We start from the raw sequence: 18397 nt of genomic DNA, 5'->3' as shown, positions 1-18397 counted from the left end.
TGGCGCGGCGACGTAATGACGCGGGCTGTTCATCTAATTATGTTCTATAACATGTAAAACGGGAACATGACAGGAGTATTGTAAAAGTGACCCATGTAAACACCTTCAGATTAAGATCATGTAAACACCTTAATCACATTATTATCTTAATCAGCACCTCATTTAGTTTAGTTTGCCAAGCATTTGGAGATAATCTTGTAATCTGTGCACAACACTGCCACACGTCTCCAGTTCTTTAGGAGTGTTAAATCCCACTTCTTAGGAAGCAGTGTCAGAACCGCACGCTGAACGCTCTTAGGAAGGATCTTTTTCAGTATTGCTTACTTGAAGAACTCTGAAGTAATCATGTGGAAGAACGGGTCAGAAAGCCTCGTAAAATTCGGCAGGCAGGCTGTCAACTCCAGGTGTATGGCCCACAGATAGTTCCAGTGCCACAGCTGTGATTTCTTTGTATGTGAGTTCAGCTTCTAAGAAGTCTTTATGCCCGGGGTTAAGCGTGGAAGGTTGTGGAACAGTTCCTTCCTACATAAGATATACCATTAAGAAACAAAAATAATTTTTTACTTAAAAAACGTTTTTGTTTTTTTTTTAATTGGAAATGTAATTAAATTAGAGTACAAGTATTCAATTTGAATATTTTCCACCCCTGGTGCATATTCAATTAATGTTGTTATAGCCTAATAGGCTGAAGAGGGCGCCAATACCACAGAATGGATGTAAAAGTATACAGAAAAAAGAAGAGGAATTTTGGAGAACTTGGCAACCCCGAAGACTTTCAAACAAATACTGGGCGGGAAAACTAGAGTGCACTATTACTAGCTTATTTATTTGGTCAGACCTACTACTGCTCTGTTTTTAGACAGATTAAGTTTGCTTATCTGCGCAGAAAATGAGTAAGACTGCTCAGTGAGTAAATCTTTTTCTGTTGAAGGTTAACGGGGTAGAAAAGCTGCCACTGCTGGGTGGTGTGAGGTGAAGAAGAAACATGAAGAGCAGTAAGAGTAAGACATGTAAAGCTCTCTCCTCAGAGCAGGAGTGTGGAGTTTGGCTGGACGCTGATGAACTAAGGGCGAAGAAACAGAGAGTACGTTTTAAATTTCCACACACTAACATTGATTTTACAGATCAGTATCACCCCACTGACATTCTTACTCTCTCACAAATCCTAATCTATCACACTGTCCTTTCCTTGTTGCTATAGTGATACCATCAAGGCTGTATGTATCTACCCTTTATTATGTATCTGTTACCTTGGGAAAAAGTTGTTTAAAAACAATAAATAATGATATATATCTACATATATCATTTATTTGAGGGCGAATTATGTTCCTTGTGAAAAAAGAAACACAAAAAACAATAGAAACCATCACTGAAATTCTAATGGTTTCCAGTACAAATACCATTACAAACCATCAGCTAACCATTAAAACCATTACCACTACTGGTCCGTAATGGTATCCACTAGACATAACATGCCACCACTTGAAGGCAACAAATTACCAGTAAAGACCCACAGGGACCATTACAGTTTCCATTGAAACCAATACAATTGCCATTAAAACCATTACAAATTCTATGAGGGTGAAAAAGGTGAAGGTGAAAAAACACATACAAAAGATGTAGGTTTGATGGTATTAGCTCAAGGAAAAGTACAGTTTGGTACCTTTTTATGTGTATATTTAGAGTATCTAAATACTATACATGTCTTATATTAACCTCGTGTGTAATATGTAGTGACCGCAAGTCATACAGTTAAAGGGATAGTTCACCCCAAAATGAAAATTCTGTCATCGGTTACTCCTCCTCATGTCGTTCCAAACCCATAAGAATTTCGTTCACCTTGAGAACACAAATCAAGACGTTTTTTAATGAAACCTGGGAGATTTCCGTCCCTCCATATACAGTCTGTGTAACCAAAACTTTCAAGTTCCGGAAAGTTCATAAAGGTGTCGTAAAAGTAATCCACGTGACTCCAGTGGTTTAATCCCAATTTTTATGAAGCGATACGAATGCCTTGTGTGCGCAGAAAAAAACTAAAATTAAGTTTTTAATTTTAAAAGCTGGGTTGCGAACCTGTGCACTAGTGTGAGAACATCAACAAAAAAATATCACGGACCTCCTGGCTGTGCTTCATGAATCAGCGGCGGTGTATATATATTTAATCACAGTATTTGCTGTGTACTCAATAATAAGTGCGCCTGGTGTAAAAATGCCGCACCTTCGGCGTGAAAATGTAAGCAATCTTTTGAAAAGGGTTTCTTTCTAACAGAAACTGGCACGACCGATATCTAAACTCCTGAATCCACTGGCTCGGTCCGGAGGCTACAGCATGGCAGTGGCTCTGAATTTTACCCAAACCAAGATGGAAATGCCTGTGACGAAACAGAGCACCATCTCCTCATTCTTTCTTCCACAGAGTAAAAAGGGAAAAGGTACTGTAAGACAGATTATTTTTTTTACCTGTTTATCTGAATGCTTATTTACAACAAAATTATTTCTTGCCCTTAGATGCAGATGACCGCAGCTCTTCATGACCATCAGGAACGTCTTCTACTCCCCTTCCTCAGTGGTGTATAAATTTGAGTAAAAATCCACAGGAATTTTGTGCATTCCATTTGGTCAGAGGTGTCTCGATCATTACAATCCTTTAAACAGTACATCAATTTCTCTTGTCCTTCCGTATGCTCCAGGTTAAAAAAGAAAGAAGTGGAAGCATCTATGTCCTTCATTGTTAAGAACCAACTTCTTACAAGAGCTTGTTCCACTCATTCTTTTAGAATCGAGCTGAGCAAGTTAGATCTTTGAGGTTTACAGAGTCCTTTTTATTCTATGCCAATAATTTCTCTTTCAAAACATTCCAATGACTTTTTTTATACAGAACATAGAATATGATGAAATTGCTGACAGAAATGTCTTATTTGTACCTTCCCTGTTTCCCACCATTGAATGTAGTTTTCATAATAATTCTGCTTGCTCCTCCATGAGTCCCAAAAAAGCTTAAAAGTTTCATAAAAACTTCTATCTTCTAGTAATTTAACATTGAAATGCCAATGACAACTCTTATGCGTTTTTTTCGTAGGGTACACTCCAAGGTAACTAGTTTATGATCAGACATTGAGGTGGGGAAGATTTTTGACTTTAAGACTCTATTCCTCACATTGCGTGATACATATAATCTATCCAGCCATGCAGCAGGGATCTTCTCGTTACTGATCTTTACCCACGTACACTGACGTGTGATCATGTTATGTTCTCTCCATACATCAGATAAGTCTAGATTTTTAATAACATTGGTTAAACACTTGCATGGGGTTTCACACTGTTTCTACACTGTGTAAAATCCAGAGTACAATTAAAACCTCCCACTAGGATGATAAAGTCTTCTGTATGTTGTTGTCTTATAAAGTCTCTAATTTGGTCAAGAGGTGTATTCTCTCATCTGTGAGGCTGAAACTACATGATCAAATCTTACCTGCTCTCCCATAACTACAAGTAAGTCATCTACCGTCACTCCAGGCTCTGGTACACACCTGCACCCATTTCGGAGTGTTAGTTTAGGTGGTGTTTGCCCGGGTATAGACGCCATCCCAGGGTCTAAACTCTCCCGGGCACACGATAGAAACTTTTGTACATGTTCTAATTTCAGTCGAGTAACGAGGGAAAAGAAAGGAAAAACACAAAGGAAAAATTAAGAAAGTAACAGAAATAAACAACTGTTTTTTTTAAATCGCTCTCAGAAACACACTCCGTACTCCGCACACACACTCCCAGCATGCAACACACACACACAGAGTGAGAGAGAGCAAGAGAACCCTTGGAGGGAGAGAGAGAGAGAACCCTTGGAGGGAGCGAGAGACTTTTGACTTTTTACAATCCTTTATTTATCAAACGTCACACTATACACATTAAAGTCAAAGGTGACGCAATAAATAAATAAATAAATAAATATTTAAAGGAGCATTAAAAAGAAAAACCATAAATAAATAAAATAAATAAATAAGTCAGCGCAACAACGGATAGTCGTTAAGAACATTATCAGCCTAATGCTGGCGTAAAACAAAGTTCTCCCTCCACTACAGAACACAGAGCCTCCTCGCAGCACCACACCGCCTTGAACATCTCCACGTCTCCCATACTACTGTAAACGTTCAAATCCATCAGAATCCGGGATTTGATCAGTCTGGAGAGAACTTTTCCGGCATCGCAGTCTGTGTTCTGTGCCACTTTGTGTTTTCTGCTCGGCTATATCGCCATTTTTGGTCAACTTGATCAGCTGACACTTGAATCTGGTTCTTCTAACATGCTTAAAACCAAAGATAAAAATCTGAAAAGTAAAATCCACATAAAATGACCTCAAGTCATTGTTTTAAAAACAGAAACAATAGCTGCAACCTGGAGCAATGTATAAACGCATGAAAATCATCGTTAACTCATCATTAAAACCCAGTACACTTCATCATGGGGTGTCCACCCTCCCATTCAGTTTTTTCTTATTTAAAACTTTCACGCAGGCTTTGTACAGAAGCTTACCGGACACTGTCTCAATGTTCATGTCACCTCTGAACTCCAGGAGGGGCCCCCACACCCATCTAGGTCTGGAGCGATGCCCAGCTGGGGAAAAGGTTCTTCCTCTGTAGGCCCAGTCTCGCTTGTTTTGTTGAGCACGCTCCTCTGACGTTAGGGTGGACCTCCAGAGATGTAGGAGCTTATTCACAACGCGTAGGGACCATAGTACCAGGTGTGCTGCTAAGTCCTCAGCCTGTGACAGGTCTGTCCCTGTGATGTTCACCAGCTGCCGGAGTGTCACAATCCCTGAGGAGACCAGAACCCTAGATAATGAAGGAGTGGTCACACCAGAGATGTTAAATTGCCCACCATGAACCAGGGGTTCCTCCAGCAGCCAGTGTGGTGTTCTGCACCCCTTGGTTTGTTTTTTAAAAAGGTTCCATATTTTAAAAAGCCCACGATAAAAAAAAAAACTGGTAATCCAGCAAAGTCTAGTGTTCTTGTGTCCATTAAAAACAAAGTTCTGTCCAACCCCAGTCCTCCTACTCTCTATAACAGTCTACAGGCTGCTGCTCTCCATACCAAACTCCTGGGTCCAGTGAGGAGTCTCTGGATGAACTGGAGTCTAAACGTTGCAGTTCTGCTGCCTACGTGGACCAGCCCCTGCGACCCCCCTTCTTGTGCAGGTGAAGGACACTTTGAGGGATCCAGTGTAGTCTGTCCCAGAAGAAGTCCACTAGCAGGGCCTGGATGTTCGAGAGCAGGTTTGGTGGCAGATCCACACATGCCAGCTTGTGCCACAGGGTTGATGCTGCCAGGTTGTTGATGATCAGCATTCGTCTCCTGTAAGACATTTTTGGGACCAGCCACTTCCACCTGCTCAGTCTGCCCTTCACCTTCTCAAAGACACCTTCCCAATTTTTAGTTAAAATCTCAGTGCTGCCCACATAAACACCCAAGTACTTAAAACCACCCTTTTTCCACACCAAACCAGCTGGTAATGTGGGCTGCCCACCACCCCACTCTCCAACTAAAATGGCTTCGCTTTTGGCCCAGTTGACCTTGGCAGATGATAAACTCTCAAAATCTTTTAAAACATCAGTTAAAATATTCACATCAGTCTGTGCTCCCAGCATTACGACTCGGTCATCTGCATATGCTGAGAGACACAGAGAAGCGCTGGAGTGAGATATCTTAAAACCAGAAAGTTTATTTCTCAGTTTACATAAAAGAGGTTCAAACGCTAGGGTGTACAGCATGCCTGACAGAGAACAGCCTTGTCTAATACCTCTGTAGACTCTAAAAGGGGCACACAAACCACCATTAACCTTCAGTACACTCGCAATTTCACTCTACAAAGTCTTGATCATGGCTATGAAACCTGGGTTGAAACCAAAGGTTTCCAGCACCTTCCACAAGTATTCATGTTCAACCCGGTCAAAAGCCTTTTCCTGGTCTTGAAAAATAAGGCCAGTCTTTAAGCCCAATAGCCTGGAGACGTCCAAAATGTCACGAATTAAATGTATATTATCAAGTATAGACCTGCCGGGTACACAGTACGTCTGGTCATGGTGAGTGATTTGCTCCATTACCTTAGTCAGTCTTGAAGCTAGTGCTTTTGAGAGCAGCTTGTAGTCAGTGCACAACAGTGAGACCGGGCACCAGTTCTTCAAATGCGTCAGGTCTCCCTTTTTCGGCAGTAGGGTCAGGACGGCTCTCCTGCAGCTCAATGGGAGTTCATCTCCCTTCACACTGCCTAGCAACACTTCTACCACATCCTGCCCTATAACTGTCCAGAAGGCTTTGTAGAACTCTACAGGGAGACCGTCTATGCCTGGCGCCCTTCCATTCTCCATCCCTTGGAGAGCTTCATAGAGCTCTGCTAGAGTTAGCTCTATGTCCAGATCGCTGGCCACATGCTCTGAGAGTTTTGGCAGGTCTTTAAGGAAGCTCTCTTCTACTGTCTGTGCCCCTGACTGCTCACTGCTGTACAGCTTCGAGTAGAAGCTAACTGTCTGCTTGTGAATTTCAGCGGGATCTGACAGAAGATCTCCTGATTCTGTTCGCACAGCATGTATGAATCTTTTCTGTTCATTCTTCTGCTCTAGACCAAAAAAGAACTTAGAAGGAGCATCCATCTCATTCATGCTTTTAAAGCGTGAGCGGACCAGCGCCCCCTGTGCTGTGATGCCCAACAGGTCATTCATTATAGCTTTTTTACTTTTGAGGGCTTCAACCTGCCCTCGATCTCCTGCGGTCTCCAAACACTGGAGTTCCACTATTCCAGTCTCCAGGGCTCTCAGAGATCTGACAATGTCTCTTGTGACATTAAGAGTGTACTGTTGACAAAATGCTTTAATTTGAGCTTTGGCCACATCCCACCACTGTTGTATAGAACTAAAAGCCATCTTTTCATATTTAAAAACATTCCAGAAATAAATAAAAGATTCTCTAAAATTAGTATCCTCAAAAAGTGCAGTATTAAAATGCCAGTAAGCACTTTTTGGTTTTACATTTTCTTTACTGACGATACACTGCACCATGCTGTGATCAGAGAGGCCCACTGGAACAATAAAACATTTAGTAAAAAGTGTCAGCTGATGTTTAAAACCATAAAAGCGATCTAGTCTTGCCAGGGAGAGTGTGTTGTCTATGGAGTGGGCCCACGTGTACTGCCTCTGGTTTCTATTTAAATTTCTCCAAATATCAATCAGTTCGTGAGCCTCCATCGTCTCCCACAGGCCCTTACGGGAGGCCACATGAGGTTCTGTGTGGTTCCTGTCCAAGTTAACTGTTGTGCAGTTAAAATCCCCACCCAGAATTAAAATATCGGCAGTGTTGCAGTCAGCAATGACCTTGTCTAGTTTATTTAAGAAAACCATTCTCTCCCCTGCACTGGTGGGAGCGTACACACAAATAAAAACAAAGCAAAGCTGACATGAAACAGAGTGAATACATCACAGTGCACAATACTCTGACCTTTGGAGAAAAGGTTTCTGTCCCAGTTTTTAATAAGATCTTGTCTGGCTGTGGTGTAGAACATGTTCTATATTTACCACCAGAATACCACACATACCAGATTCCACTTCTGGAGAATATATTTCCCTTCCTCTGCGCAGATTCTGTCATCACACCCACATACCACAGTGTACAGTCTCCTACTTCAACGTCCCAGCAGTGTGTCCCTGAGTTAAAGACCTCAGAGCCCAGGATACAGTAACGATCATCAAATCTCTCTGGATTATCAGGAAGCTTCTGTTCCTCATCACTGAGTCTCACACTGGTCAGATCATCAGATACAATGAGGAGAGGGTGAGCAGTGTTGGGGTCCAGAGTTACAGGTGCTGAAAACACACACACACACACACACACACACACACACACACACATTGGAGCTAAGCTAACTTAAGCATTACGTTAGTATGGAACTAGCTAACATTAGCCTAATCCAAAGAAGTGATAACTGTGATTACAATATTAATGAATAAACATATATAACCAGGTGTATTTAAATTACAAATGTAAACAATCTTTAAAAGAATTGTAAATCTAAAACTTTTGTAATCCATTTTTACACTCGTGCTTCAACCACTGAACAGTCTGACGCATCAGAAGCCTTTCAAAATAAAAGTTCCCTTATATTACATTACATCAGTTCAAAAGGTGACCACATATGTGTGTAATAATAATAATAATAATAATAATAATAATAATAATAATAATAACAACAACAAAAATTCCAAAACATTACACAAATGAAACATCACTATAAAGACCACTTTAATGTAATTAACAAAGGCAGAGAAACAGAAATAAAGAAAGAAAGAAAGGAAGGAAGATTCTTACTGTATTGGACCGCGTCCTGCATCTTCTCCCAGACTCTGAACTTCAGGTTGTCCAGATGTTTTGCCACATGGATCAGTGTTCCTGAAAGCTCCTCTGGATGCTGCAGTGTGCACTGAGCTCTGCAAAAACATTCAGGAGTCAGTGCTGCTGTGGGTTTGGAGTCAGAAACACAGAGAACGAGAGAGACAGGAAGCACATCACTCACCTTCTCACTGTGGCCTCGTAGTTCTGTAAAACAACAAAGCAAATATCAGTGGATCTGACTGACATTTTTACACCACTGAAATGTGACGTTTCTGATGATGGAAAGAAGTTTTACTTTCTCACAGTATAAACACTGACTAAATGATCCTCACTTGTAAGAACGAGACGTCTTCGGCTCTCATCTCCTCTTCTACGCCTCTGATTGTGTCTGAAAGAGATGATATGTCTCTGCTCAGCTTCTCAATCTTCTCCTTCATCATCTGACTCTTCTGCTCCTCTTCCTCTCTCAGTGCAGCTATCCTGGCTGCCTCTTCATCTCGTAGAACCTGGTGAAGCTTCTCAAACAACTCCTTAATCTGCCGCTCTGTGCGTTGGGCCTGAATCTGCAGTGAAGAGGAAATCAAATGAAATGGAACTGATTCTGCAGTGATGCAAAATATCATTCTAACATCAAACCCATCTTATTGATTCTAACCTTTATATGTTCTGCAGTCTGACTCCAGTGCAGTTTACAGTCTTTAAAGATCTTCAGTTTCTCCTGTAGGGGCTTCAGAGCAGTTTTCAGCTCCTCCTGAAACAAATCAACACACTGCATGGAGACTCTGTGTTTAGTAATAGCTGTATTCTCTCTTACAAGCACTCATTAGAGCTTTTCAAATGCACCAAGTACAGAAGAAACAATGAAAAGTGTAGACTTATAGGATGTGGGTTTATTGGTGTACACTGCTTTAGTCTAACATGGAAGATCTGCTCCTGTTTATACAGGAGACACTTCAGATGCTGAAAATCTGAAGATGATGGAATAGCAGACTCACATTTGTTATTATTTACTAAATTTATCACAAGGCAATTATCATTTATTATTGAATTATTACACTGTGTTTATATTGAACCTGTAGATATTGATATGTAGAATAAACTCTTTTTTTACATGTACCTTTTACAGGAACGTTTTATTTACCTTACAGTCTGTTAATGCCTCATCAATGGGGCAGAATTTATGGTTGGTGTGTATTTTTGAATCCCGACACACCACACACACCGGCTGTTGATCATCCAGACAGAAGAGTTTGAGTTTCTCACGGTGCAGACTGCAGACTGTTTCAGACGCTGATGAAGATCTCTGACTTCTCTCCTGTAAGAAAGTCTCACACAGGTTCTTTAAGGCCAGACATATGGGAGGTTCCCCTATAGAAGACTTCCTCCTAGACTTTCTCTGGATCCTTTGGTCTCCCAGAACTTCTGCAAACACACTTTACACACACTGTGACTGCAGCGCAGGAGAACAGGATCCGTGAAGATTTCACAGCACACAGGACAAGAGAAATCCTCCTCTGAAAACTTAGAAGCCATTTTATTCTGCTGCTGCTGTTGTTCTCTCCGGTCCGAATGTTCAGATTCACTTTCACTTTGATCAAAAGTAATCACACCCTGATTTCAGGTTTGTTTAAAGTTAATATACGACTTTGCAGGTCCAGTTAGTAATCACTTCCTTTCACAGAGCTGAAAATGAGACTCAGAATTCTCCATAAACCGAGAATAAAACTAAACTCACCAGAGCAGAACACTGCAAAAGGACTGCAGTCGTCTCGGACTCTGTACTTCCTTAATGGGAGGAGTTTTAGAGAGACAGGATATGACCTGTTCCACTCAACACTGACAGCAGAAACAGCAGATAAAGATCACTTCTGATAATTCATCGTGTCGACCCAGTCAATGTTTATATCAAGAAATTTAGAAGAGATATTAATACAGAATGTTAACTGTGTAAACAGCCAGAGAGCATTTATTTAGGTTCTGAGCTCGTATGGAAAAGTCTGTTCAAATTAATAACAATATATTGATGTTTATTTCTGTTTACACTGGAAAGAAGTTTTGTTTGTAGTCTATACATGTAGTCTATGTTCGATGTTTTTCTTATTGAGATTCGACAATATCTTAAAACCATCTTTATGACACAAAACAAAACTACTAACATATGCAAGACTTTTGATAGCACGTTCACCTCACACCTCCAGGGTTGAACATTTCACAGAATGTTCCCTATGGACTTGGCGATGCACTAGAAATCCATTAGTGTCTCCCCACACAGGTTCAAATCCTGCCGACTACGACTGAAATTTGACAAACTGTGAAGCATTTCCTAATCTGGGTATGTTTCTTTAAACAACAGGAGTCCCGTTACATCTGGCGTAAACCAAACACAGAATTCCACAAAAAGAACATCATACCTACAGTCAAGCATGGAGGTGGCACTTGTGGGGATGCTCTGCTGCTTCAGGGCCTCGGCAATAGTCAAGGAAAACATGAATTCTGCTCTCTATCAGAAAATCCTAAAGGAGAATCTCCAGTCTTCAATCCCTAAGTTGAAATACAAGCAGAACTGGATGATGCAGCAAGACAATGATCCAAAGCACAGGAGTAAGTCCACCTCTGAGATTAAAGTTTTGGAGTGGTCTAGTCAAAGTCCTGACTTGAACCAACTGAGATGTTGAGGCAGGACCTTAAACAGGCAGTTCATGCTCCAAAACCCTCCAATGTGTCTGAACCAAAGCACTTTTGCAAAGGAGAGTGGGCCAAAATTCCACCCGCTCCATATCTGACAACCTATTCATAAGAATTAAAAGCCATTATCTTAATGGTGTTTTCATTTAAAAAATTAATGTCAGAAGAGGGATTTGAACTCAAGCTTCCATTTAGAGACCAGAATCCTCCTTTTACCAGGGAAAAGGTCTAAACCTTGAGTGTGGAGCCTTAGACCGCTCGGCCATCCTGACACTACAGCCGTGTTTTTGGCCCTTATACCCACCTGTTTACAAGCACAATAAATACACACGCAGACCTGAAACAGAGGTAAATACATCACCGTGCACAGTGCTCTGATCTTTGGAGGAAAGGATTCTGTCTCCGTTTACTCTGGGGGACCCCAGGTATTTTCAGACACTGATGATTTTGGCACGCTCTGATATTGTTGTCAATTTGAACAAATGTAAGCACTATTTTCAAAGTCACATGACTTTTTAATCTTCAGCACAAGTTCCCCTACAAAAATATCTAAGTAGTATGTGGTTCATGATGTACATTAAATATAAATACGGTGATTTATGTGACGAACCACTTCGGTCATTTGAGGTGATTCTGTTAAGTCTTGAGTATACATCAACCACAAACACTTTCATGTGCTCCGTTGATATGGACACTTAAATAGACATCTAAGAGTGCATGTGCCTATTGTTTTGGATCAAGAGTGGGCAGTGGGAGGGCTAATGGCTTTCTACACCGAATATGCAAAAGAAGTTGTTCACAGGTCAGCCCAAGTAACCTCATCAGGGTCATGGTCCCAACAAAAGCCTAGAACTTCTGAACTGATTCCCAGTGAAACATGTTCAGAAACTGAAAAAAAATCCTTTCAGGTTTCCCAGCAGAGGTTCGAATGCTGAAGAGTAGGTCTGAATTTCTGTTTGCCAGATGATGGGTGAAAACTAGTCATACTTGTGGAAGGTGCTGGAAACTTTTGGTTTCAACCCAGGTTTCATAGCCATGATCAAGACTTTGTAGAGTGAAATTGCGAGTGTACTGAAGGTTAATGGTGGTTTGTGTGCCCCTTTTAGAGTCTACAGAGGTATTAGACAAGGCTGTTCTCTGTCAGGCATGCTGTACACCCTAGCGTTTGAACCTCTTTTATGTAAACTGAGAGATCAACTTTCTGGTTTTAAGATATCTCACTCCAGCGCTTCTCTGTGTCTCTCAGCATATGCAGATGACCGAGTCGTAATGCTGGGAGCACAGACTGATGTGAATATTTTAACTGATGTTTTAAAAGATTTTGAGATTTTATCATCTGCCAAGGTAAACTGGGCCAAAAGCGAAGCCATTTTAGTTGGAGAGTGGGGTGGTGGGCAGCCCACATTACCAGCTGGTTTGGTGTGGAAAAAGGGTGGTTTTAAGTACTTGGGTGTTTATGTGGGCAGCACTGAGATTTTAACTAAAAATTGGGAAGGTGTCTTTGAGAAGGTGAAGGGCAGACTGAGCAGGTGGAAGTGGCTGGTCCCAAAAATGTCTTACAGGAGACGAATGCTGATCATCAACAACCTGGCAGCATCAACCCTGTAGCATAAGCTGGCATGTGTGGATCTGCCACCAAACCTGCTCTCGAACATCCAGGCCCTGCTAGTGGACTTCTTCTGGGACAGACTACACTGGATCCCTCAAAGTGTCCTTCACCTGCCCAAGAAGGGGGGTCGCAGGGGCTGATCCATATAGCCAGCAGAACTGCAACGTTTAGACTCCAGTTCATCCAGAGACTCCTCACTGGACCCAGGAGTTTGGTATGGAGAGCAGCAGCCTATAGGCTGTTATAGAGAGTAGGAGGACTGGGGTTGGACAGAACTTTGTTTTTAATGGACACAAGAACACTAGACTTTGCTGGATTACCAGTTTTTTTTTTATAGTGGGCTTTTTAAAATATGGAACCTTTTTAAAAAACAAACCAAGGGGTGCAGAACACCACACTGGCTGCTGGAGGAACCCCTGGTTCATGGTGGGCAATTTAACATCTCTGGTGTGACCACTCCTTCATTATCTAGGGTTCTGGTCTCCTCAGGGATTGTGACACTCCGGCAGCTGGTGAACATCACAGGGACAGACCTGTCACGGGCTGAGGACTTAGCAGCACACCTGGTACTATGGTCCCTACACGTTGTGAATAAGCTCCTACATCTCTGGAGGTCCACCCTAACGTCAGAGGAGCGTGCTCAACAAAACAAGCGAGACTGGGCCTACAGAGGAAGAACCTTTTCCCCAGCTGGGCATCGCTCCAGACCTAGATGGGTGTGGGGGCCCCTCCTGGAGTTCAGAGGTGACATGAACATTGAGACAGTGTCCGGTAAGCTTCTGTACAAAGCCTGCGTGAAACACCCCATGATGAAGTGTACTGGGTTTTAATGATGAGTTAACGATGATTTTAATGTTAACCACCGTTAACCAAAACATTTTCTGACCTCCAATGTAGCATTTTACATGGAACTGTTTCTGTGAATTCTTTCATCTCCATTTTAAACCCTGAGGTCACACAGGAATGTCCGTTCTGTTCACAGAGAAAGACTGTTTTTCATGCGTTTATACATTGCTCCAGGTTGCAGCTATTGTTTCTGTTTTTAAAACAATGACTTGAGGTCATTTTATGTGGATTTTACTTTTCAGATTTTTATCTTTGGTTTTAAGTATGTTAGAAGAACCAGATTCAAGTGTCAGCTGATCAAGTTGATAAAAAATGGCGATATACCCGAGCAGAAAAAAACAAAGTGGCACAGAACACAGACTGCGATGCCATAAAAGTTCTCTCCAGACTGATCAAATCCCGGATTCTGATGGATTTGAACGTTTACAGTAGTATGGGAGACGTGGAGATGTTCAAGGCGGTGTGGTGCTGCGAGGAGGCTCTGTGTTCTGTAGTGGAGGGAGAACTTTGTTTTACGCCTGCATTAGGCTGATAATGTTCTTAACGACTATCCGTTGTTGCGCTGACTTATTTATTTATTTTATTTATTTATGGTTTTCTTTTTAATGCTCCTTTAAATATTTATTTATTTATTTATTTATTTATTTATTTATTGCGTCACCTTTGACTTTAATGTGTATAGTGTGACGTTTGATAAATAAAGGATTGTAAAAAGTCAAAAGTCTCTCTCTCCCTCCAAGGGTTCTCTCTCTCTCTCCCTCCAAGGGTTCTCTTGCTCTCTCTCACTCTGTGTGTGTGTGTGTGTGTGTATGTTGCATGCTGGGAGTGTGTGAGCGGAGTACGGAGTGTGTTTCTGAGAGCGATTTAAAAAAAACAGTTGTTTATTTCTGTTATTTTCTTAATTTTTCCTTTGTGTTTTTCCTTTCTTTTCCCTCGTTACTCGACTGAAATTAGAACATGTACAAAAGTTTCTATCGTGTGCCCGGGAGAGTTTAGACCCTGGGATGGCGTCTATACCCGGGCAAACACCACCTAAACTAACACTCCGAAATGGGAAATTAAAAATCTAGACTTATCTGATGTATGGAGAGAACATAACCTGATCACACGTCAGTGTACATGGGTAAAGATCAGTAACGAGAAGATCCCTGCTGCATGGCTGGATAGATTATATGTATCACGCAATGTGAGGAATAGAGTCTTAAAGTCAAAAATCTTCCCCACCTCAATGTCTGATCATAAACTAGTTACCTTGGAGTGTACCCTACGAAAAAAACGCATAAGAGTTGTCATTGGCATTTCAATGTTAAATTACTAGAAGATAGAAGTTTTTATGAAACTTTTAAGCTTTTTTGGGACTCATGGAGGAGCAAGCAGAATTATTATGAAAACTACATTCAATGGTGAGAAACAGGGAAGGTACAAATAAGACATTTCTGTCAGCAATTTCATCATATTCTATGTTCTGTATAAAAAAAGTCATTGGAATGTCTTGAAAGAGAAATTATTGGCATAGAACAAAGTATCAATAAAAAGGACTCTGTAAACCTCAAAGATCTAACTTGCTCAGCTCGATTCTAAAAGAATGAGTGGAACAAGCTCTTGTAAGAAGTTGGTTCTTAACAACGAAGGACATAGATGCTTCCACTTCTTTCTTTTTTAACCTGGAGCATACGGAAGGACAAGAGAAATTGATGTACTGTTTAAAGGATTGTAATGATCGAGACACCTCTGACCAAATGGAATGCACAAAATTCCTGTGGATTTTTACTCAAATTTATACACCACTGAGGAAGGGGAGTAGAAGACGTTCCTGATGGTCATGAAGAGCTGCGGTCATCTGCATCTAAGGGCAAGAAATAATTTTGTTGTAAATAAGCATTCAGATAAACAGGTAAAAAAAATAATCTGTCTTACAGTACCTTTTCCCTTTTTACTCTGTGGAAGAAAGAATGAAGAGATGGTGCTCTGTTTCGTCACAGGCATTTCCATCTTGGTTTGGGTAAAATTCAGAGGCACTGCCACGCTGTAGCCTCCGGACCGAGCCAGTGGATTCAGGAGTTTAGATATCGGTCGTGCCAGTTTCTGTTAGAAAGAAACCCTTTTCAAAAGATTGCTTACATTTTCACGCCGAAGGTGCGGCATTTTTACACCAGGCACACTTATTATTGAGTACACAGCAAATACTGTGATTAAATATATATACACCGCCGCTGATTCATGAAGCACAGCCAGGAGGTCCGTGATATTTTTTTGTTGATGTTCTCACACTAGTGCACAGGTTCGCAACCCAGCTTTTAAAATTAAAAACTTAATTTTAGTTTTTTTCTGCGCACACAAGGCATTCGTATCGCTTCATAAAAATTGGGATTAAACCACTGGAGTCACGTGGATTACTTTTACGACACCTTTATGAACTTTCCGGAGCTTGAAAGTTTTGGTTACACGGACTGTATATGGAGGGACGGAAATCTCCCAGGTTTCATTAAAAAACGTCTTGATTTGTGTTCTCAAGATGAACGAAAGTCTTATGGGTTTGAAACGACATGAGGAGGAGTAACCGATGACAGAATTTTCATTTTGGGGTGAACTATCCCTTTAACTGTATGACTTGCGGTCACTACATATTACACACGAGGTTAATATAAGACATGTATAGTATTTAGATACTCTAAATATACACATAAAAAGGTACCAAACTGTACTTTTCCTTGAGCTAATACCATCAAACCTACATCATTTGTATGTGTTTTTTCACCTTCACCTTTTTCACCCTCATAGAATTTGTAATGGTTTTAATGGCAATTGTATTGGTTTCAATGGAAACTGTAATGGTCCCTGTGGGTCTTTACTGGTAATTTGTTGCCTTCAAGTGGTGGCATGTTATGTCTAGTGGATACCATTACGGACCAGTAGTGGTAATGGTTTTAATGGTTAGCTGAATGGTTTGTAATGGTATTTGTACTGGAAACCATTAGAATTTCAGTGATGGTTTCTATTGTGTTTTTTTAGCAAGGATGCAAGGTACATAATTGGCCCTTAATAAATGGCATGTTATTGGTTAGCTGATGGTTTGTAATGGTATTTGTAGTGGAAACCATTAGAATTTCAGTGATGTTTTCTATTGTTTTTTGTGTTTCTTTTTTCACAAGGAACATAATTCGCCCTCAAATAAATGATATATGTAGATATATATCATTATTTATTGTTTTTAAACAACTTTTTCCCCAGGTAACAGATACATAATAAAGGGTAGATACATACAGCCTTGATGGTATCACTATAGCAACAAGGAAAGGACAGTGTGATAGATTAGGATTTGTGAGAGAGTAAGAATGTCAATCCATTTTGTGGTATTGGCGCCCTCTGCAGCCTATTAGGCTATAACAACATTAATTGAATATGCACCAGGGGTGGAAAATATTCAAATTGAATACTTGTACTCTAATTTAATTACATTTCCAAGTAAAAAAACAAAACAAAAAAAACAACGTTTTTTAATTAAAAAATACTTTTTGTTTCTTAATGGTATATCTTATGTAGGAAGGAACTGTTCCACAACCTTCCAAGCTTAACCCCGGGGCATAAAGACTTCTTAGAAGCTGGACTCACATACAAAGAAATCACAGCTGTGGCACTGGAACTGTCTGTGGGCCATACACCTGGAGTTGACAGCCTGCCTGCCGAATTTTACGAGGCTTTCTGACCCATTCTTCCACATGATTACTTCAGAGTTCTTCAAGTAAGCAATACTGAAAAAGATCCTTCCTAAGAGCGTTCAGCGTGCGGTTCTGACACTGCTTCCTAAGAAGTGGGATTTAACACTCCTAAAGAACTGGAGACCTGTGGCGGTCTTGTGCACAGATTACAAGATTATCTCCAAATGCTTGGTAAACAGACTAAATGAGGTGCTGCATGCAATTATACATAAAGATCAGTCTTATTGTGTAGAAGATAGACCCATTGCAGATAACTTGCATTTAGTAAGAGACTTATATGATTGTGCGATTTAAATGGGGTTCTTGTCAATAGACCAAGAGAAAGCCTTTGTTCAGGTAGAACACACATTTATTTTCGATACCTTAAAAGCTTTTGGGTTTGGTGACAATTTTATCTCCGTGATAAGGTTGTTGTACGCTGACTACGTTTACATGGACAGCATTAATCTAATTATTGACCTTACTCTGATTAAGATAATAATGTGATTAAGGTGTTTACATGATCTTAATCTGAAGGTGTTTACATGGGTCACTTTTAGAATACTCTTGTCATGTTCCCGTTTTACATGTTATAGAACATGATTAGATGAACAGCCCGCGTCATTACGTCACCTCGCCACGCCGTCCGACGTCCCTCCAGAATTTCACCTATCAACATACAGTACATCTTCGTTATGGTACCGTATACAGTTTTGGGTGTTTTTATTTAATTTTTTTACGAATGCTTTAAGTGCAGTTAATTATTTGTCATGCTGTATGTGCTAATAGACAACTGCTTGAAGCGGTGGGTGTGTCCCAAATCACGTAGTTACCGTCTATATAGTAGCCGAGATGCATGTATTTTTCCCCACTACAGGCCTATAGTAGGAAAGTATGCGATTTGGGACACAACTCTCTTGTTCGCCGTAAAATGTAAAACTGCCGTGTGTGATCGTGTCCTGTCGCAAAATGCGGTGAAAACTCCCACATGACGTTCATAATGTGATTAAGGTGTGTATATGTCTGTAATACACGTCCATAATGCGACTAAAACAGGAGTACTCCACCTGTCTTAATTAGATTATTGCTTACTTCGATTATGACCTTAATTAGATTAAGGTAAGTAAAAATTGCTGTTTACATGGTAGTTTCTTCATTAGAGTATGGTCTTATTCGGATTAAG

General features: G+C 40.7%; 2 protein-coding genes across 2 annotated transcripts; one reads left to right on the top strand and one right to left on the bottom strand.

The window, feature by feature from the left end:
• The first annotated feature begins 798 nt into the window (after positions 1 to 798).
• On the top strand, positions 799 to 2808 carry LOC128629039 (aurora kinase A and ninein-interacting protein-like). Its single transcript, XM_053675135.1, has 3 exons — positions 799 to 1084; positions 2270 to 2432; positions 2509 to 2808. The coding sequence occupies exons 1-3, from the start codon at positions 986 to 988 to the stop codon at positions 2532 to 2534; spliced, it is 288 nt and encodes a 95-aa protein (XP_053531110.1). The 5' UTR covers positions 799 to 985; the 3' UTR covers positions 2535 to 2808.
• Positions 2809 to 7356: 4548 nt separating this feature from the next.
• LOC108261982 (E3 ubiquitin-protein ligase TRIM35) lies at positions 7357 to 9495 on the bottom strand. The gene is made up of 5 exons (XM_053675126.1): positions 9032 to 9495; positions 8709 to 8939; positions 8558 to 8580; positions 8353 to 8471; positions 7357 to 7850 (listed from the first exon to the last, which is right to left on the bottom strand). The coding sequence occupies exons 1-5, from the start codon at positions 9149 to 9151 to the stop codon at positions 7372 to 7374; spliced, it is 972 nt and encodes a 323-aa protein (XP_053531101.1). The 5' UTR covers positions 9152 to 9495; the 3' UTR covers positions 7357 to 7371.
• Between the last annotated feature and the right edge of the window lie 8902 nt (positions 9496 to 18397).

The sequence above is a fragment of the Ictalurus punctatus genome, chromosome 24, assembly GCF_001660625.3.
Source record: "Ictalurus punctatus breed USDA103 chromosome 24, Coco_2.0, whole genome shotgun sequence".
In the NCBI taxonomy this organism is placed as follows: domain Eukaryota; kingdom Metazoa; phylum Chordata; class Actinopteri; order Siluriformes; family Ictaluridae; genus Ictalurus; species Ictalurus punctatus.
This window is presented reverse-complemented; position numbering and strand designations above follow the sequence as displayed.

Coding starts and splice junctions, on each gene's coding strand:
- LOC108261982 (XM_053675126.1), bottom strand. CDS start 9,151: ATGCAGTGTGTTGATTTGTTTCAGGAGGAGCTGAAAACTGCTCTGAAG. Junction 8,581..8,708: donor AAGACGTCTCGTTCTTACAA/GTGAGGATCATT, acceptor GTTGTTTTACAG/AACTACGAGGCCACAGTGAG. Junction 7,851..8,352: donor GCAGGACGCGGTCCAATACA/GTAAGAATCTTC, acceptor GTGTGTTTTCAG/CACCTGTAACTCTGGACCCC.
- LOC128629039 (XM_053675135.1), top strand. CDS start 986: ATGAAGAGCAGTAAGAGTAAGACATGTAAAGCTCTCTCCTCAGAGCAG. Junction 1,085..2,269: donor TAAGGGCGAAGAAACAGAGA/GTACGTTTTAAA, acceptor TCTTTCTAACAG/AAACTGGCACGACCGATATC. Junction 2,433..2,508: donor ACAGAGTAAAAAGGGAAAAG/GTACTGTAAGAC, acceptor TCTTGCCCTTAG/ATGCAGATGACCGCAGCTCT.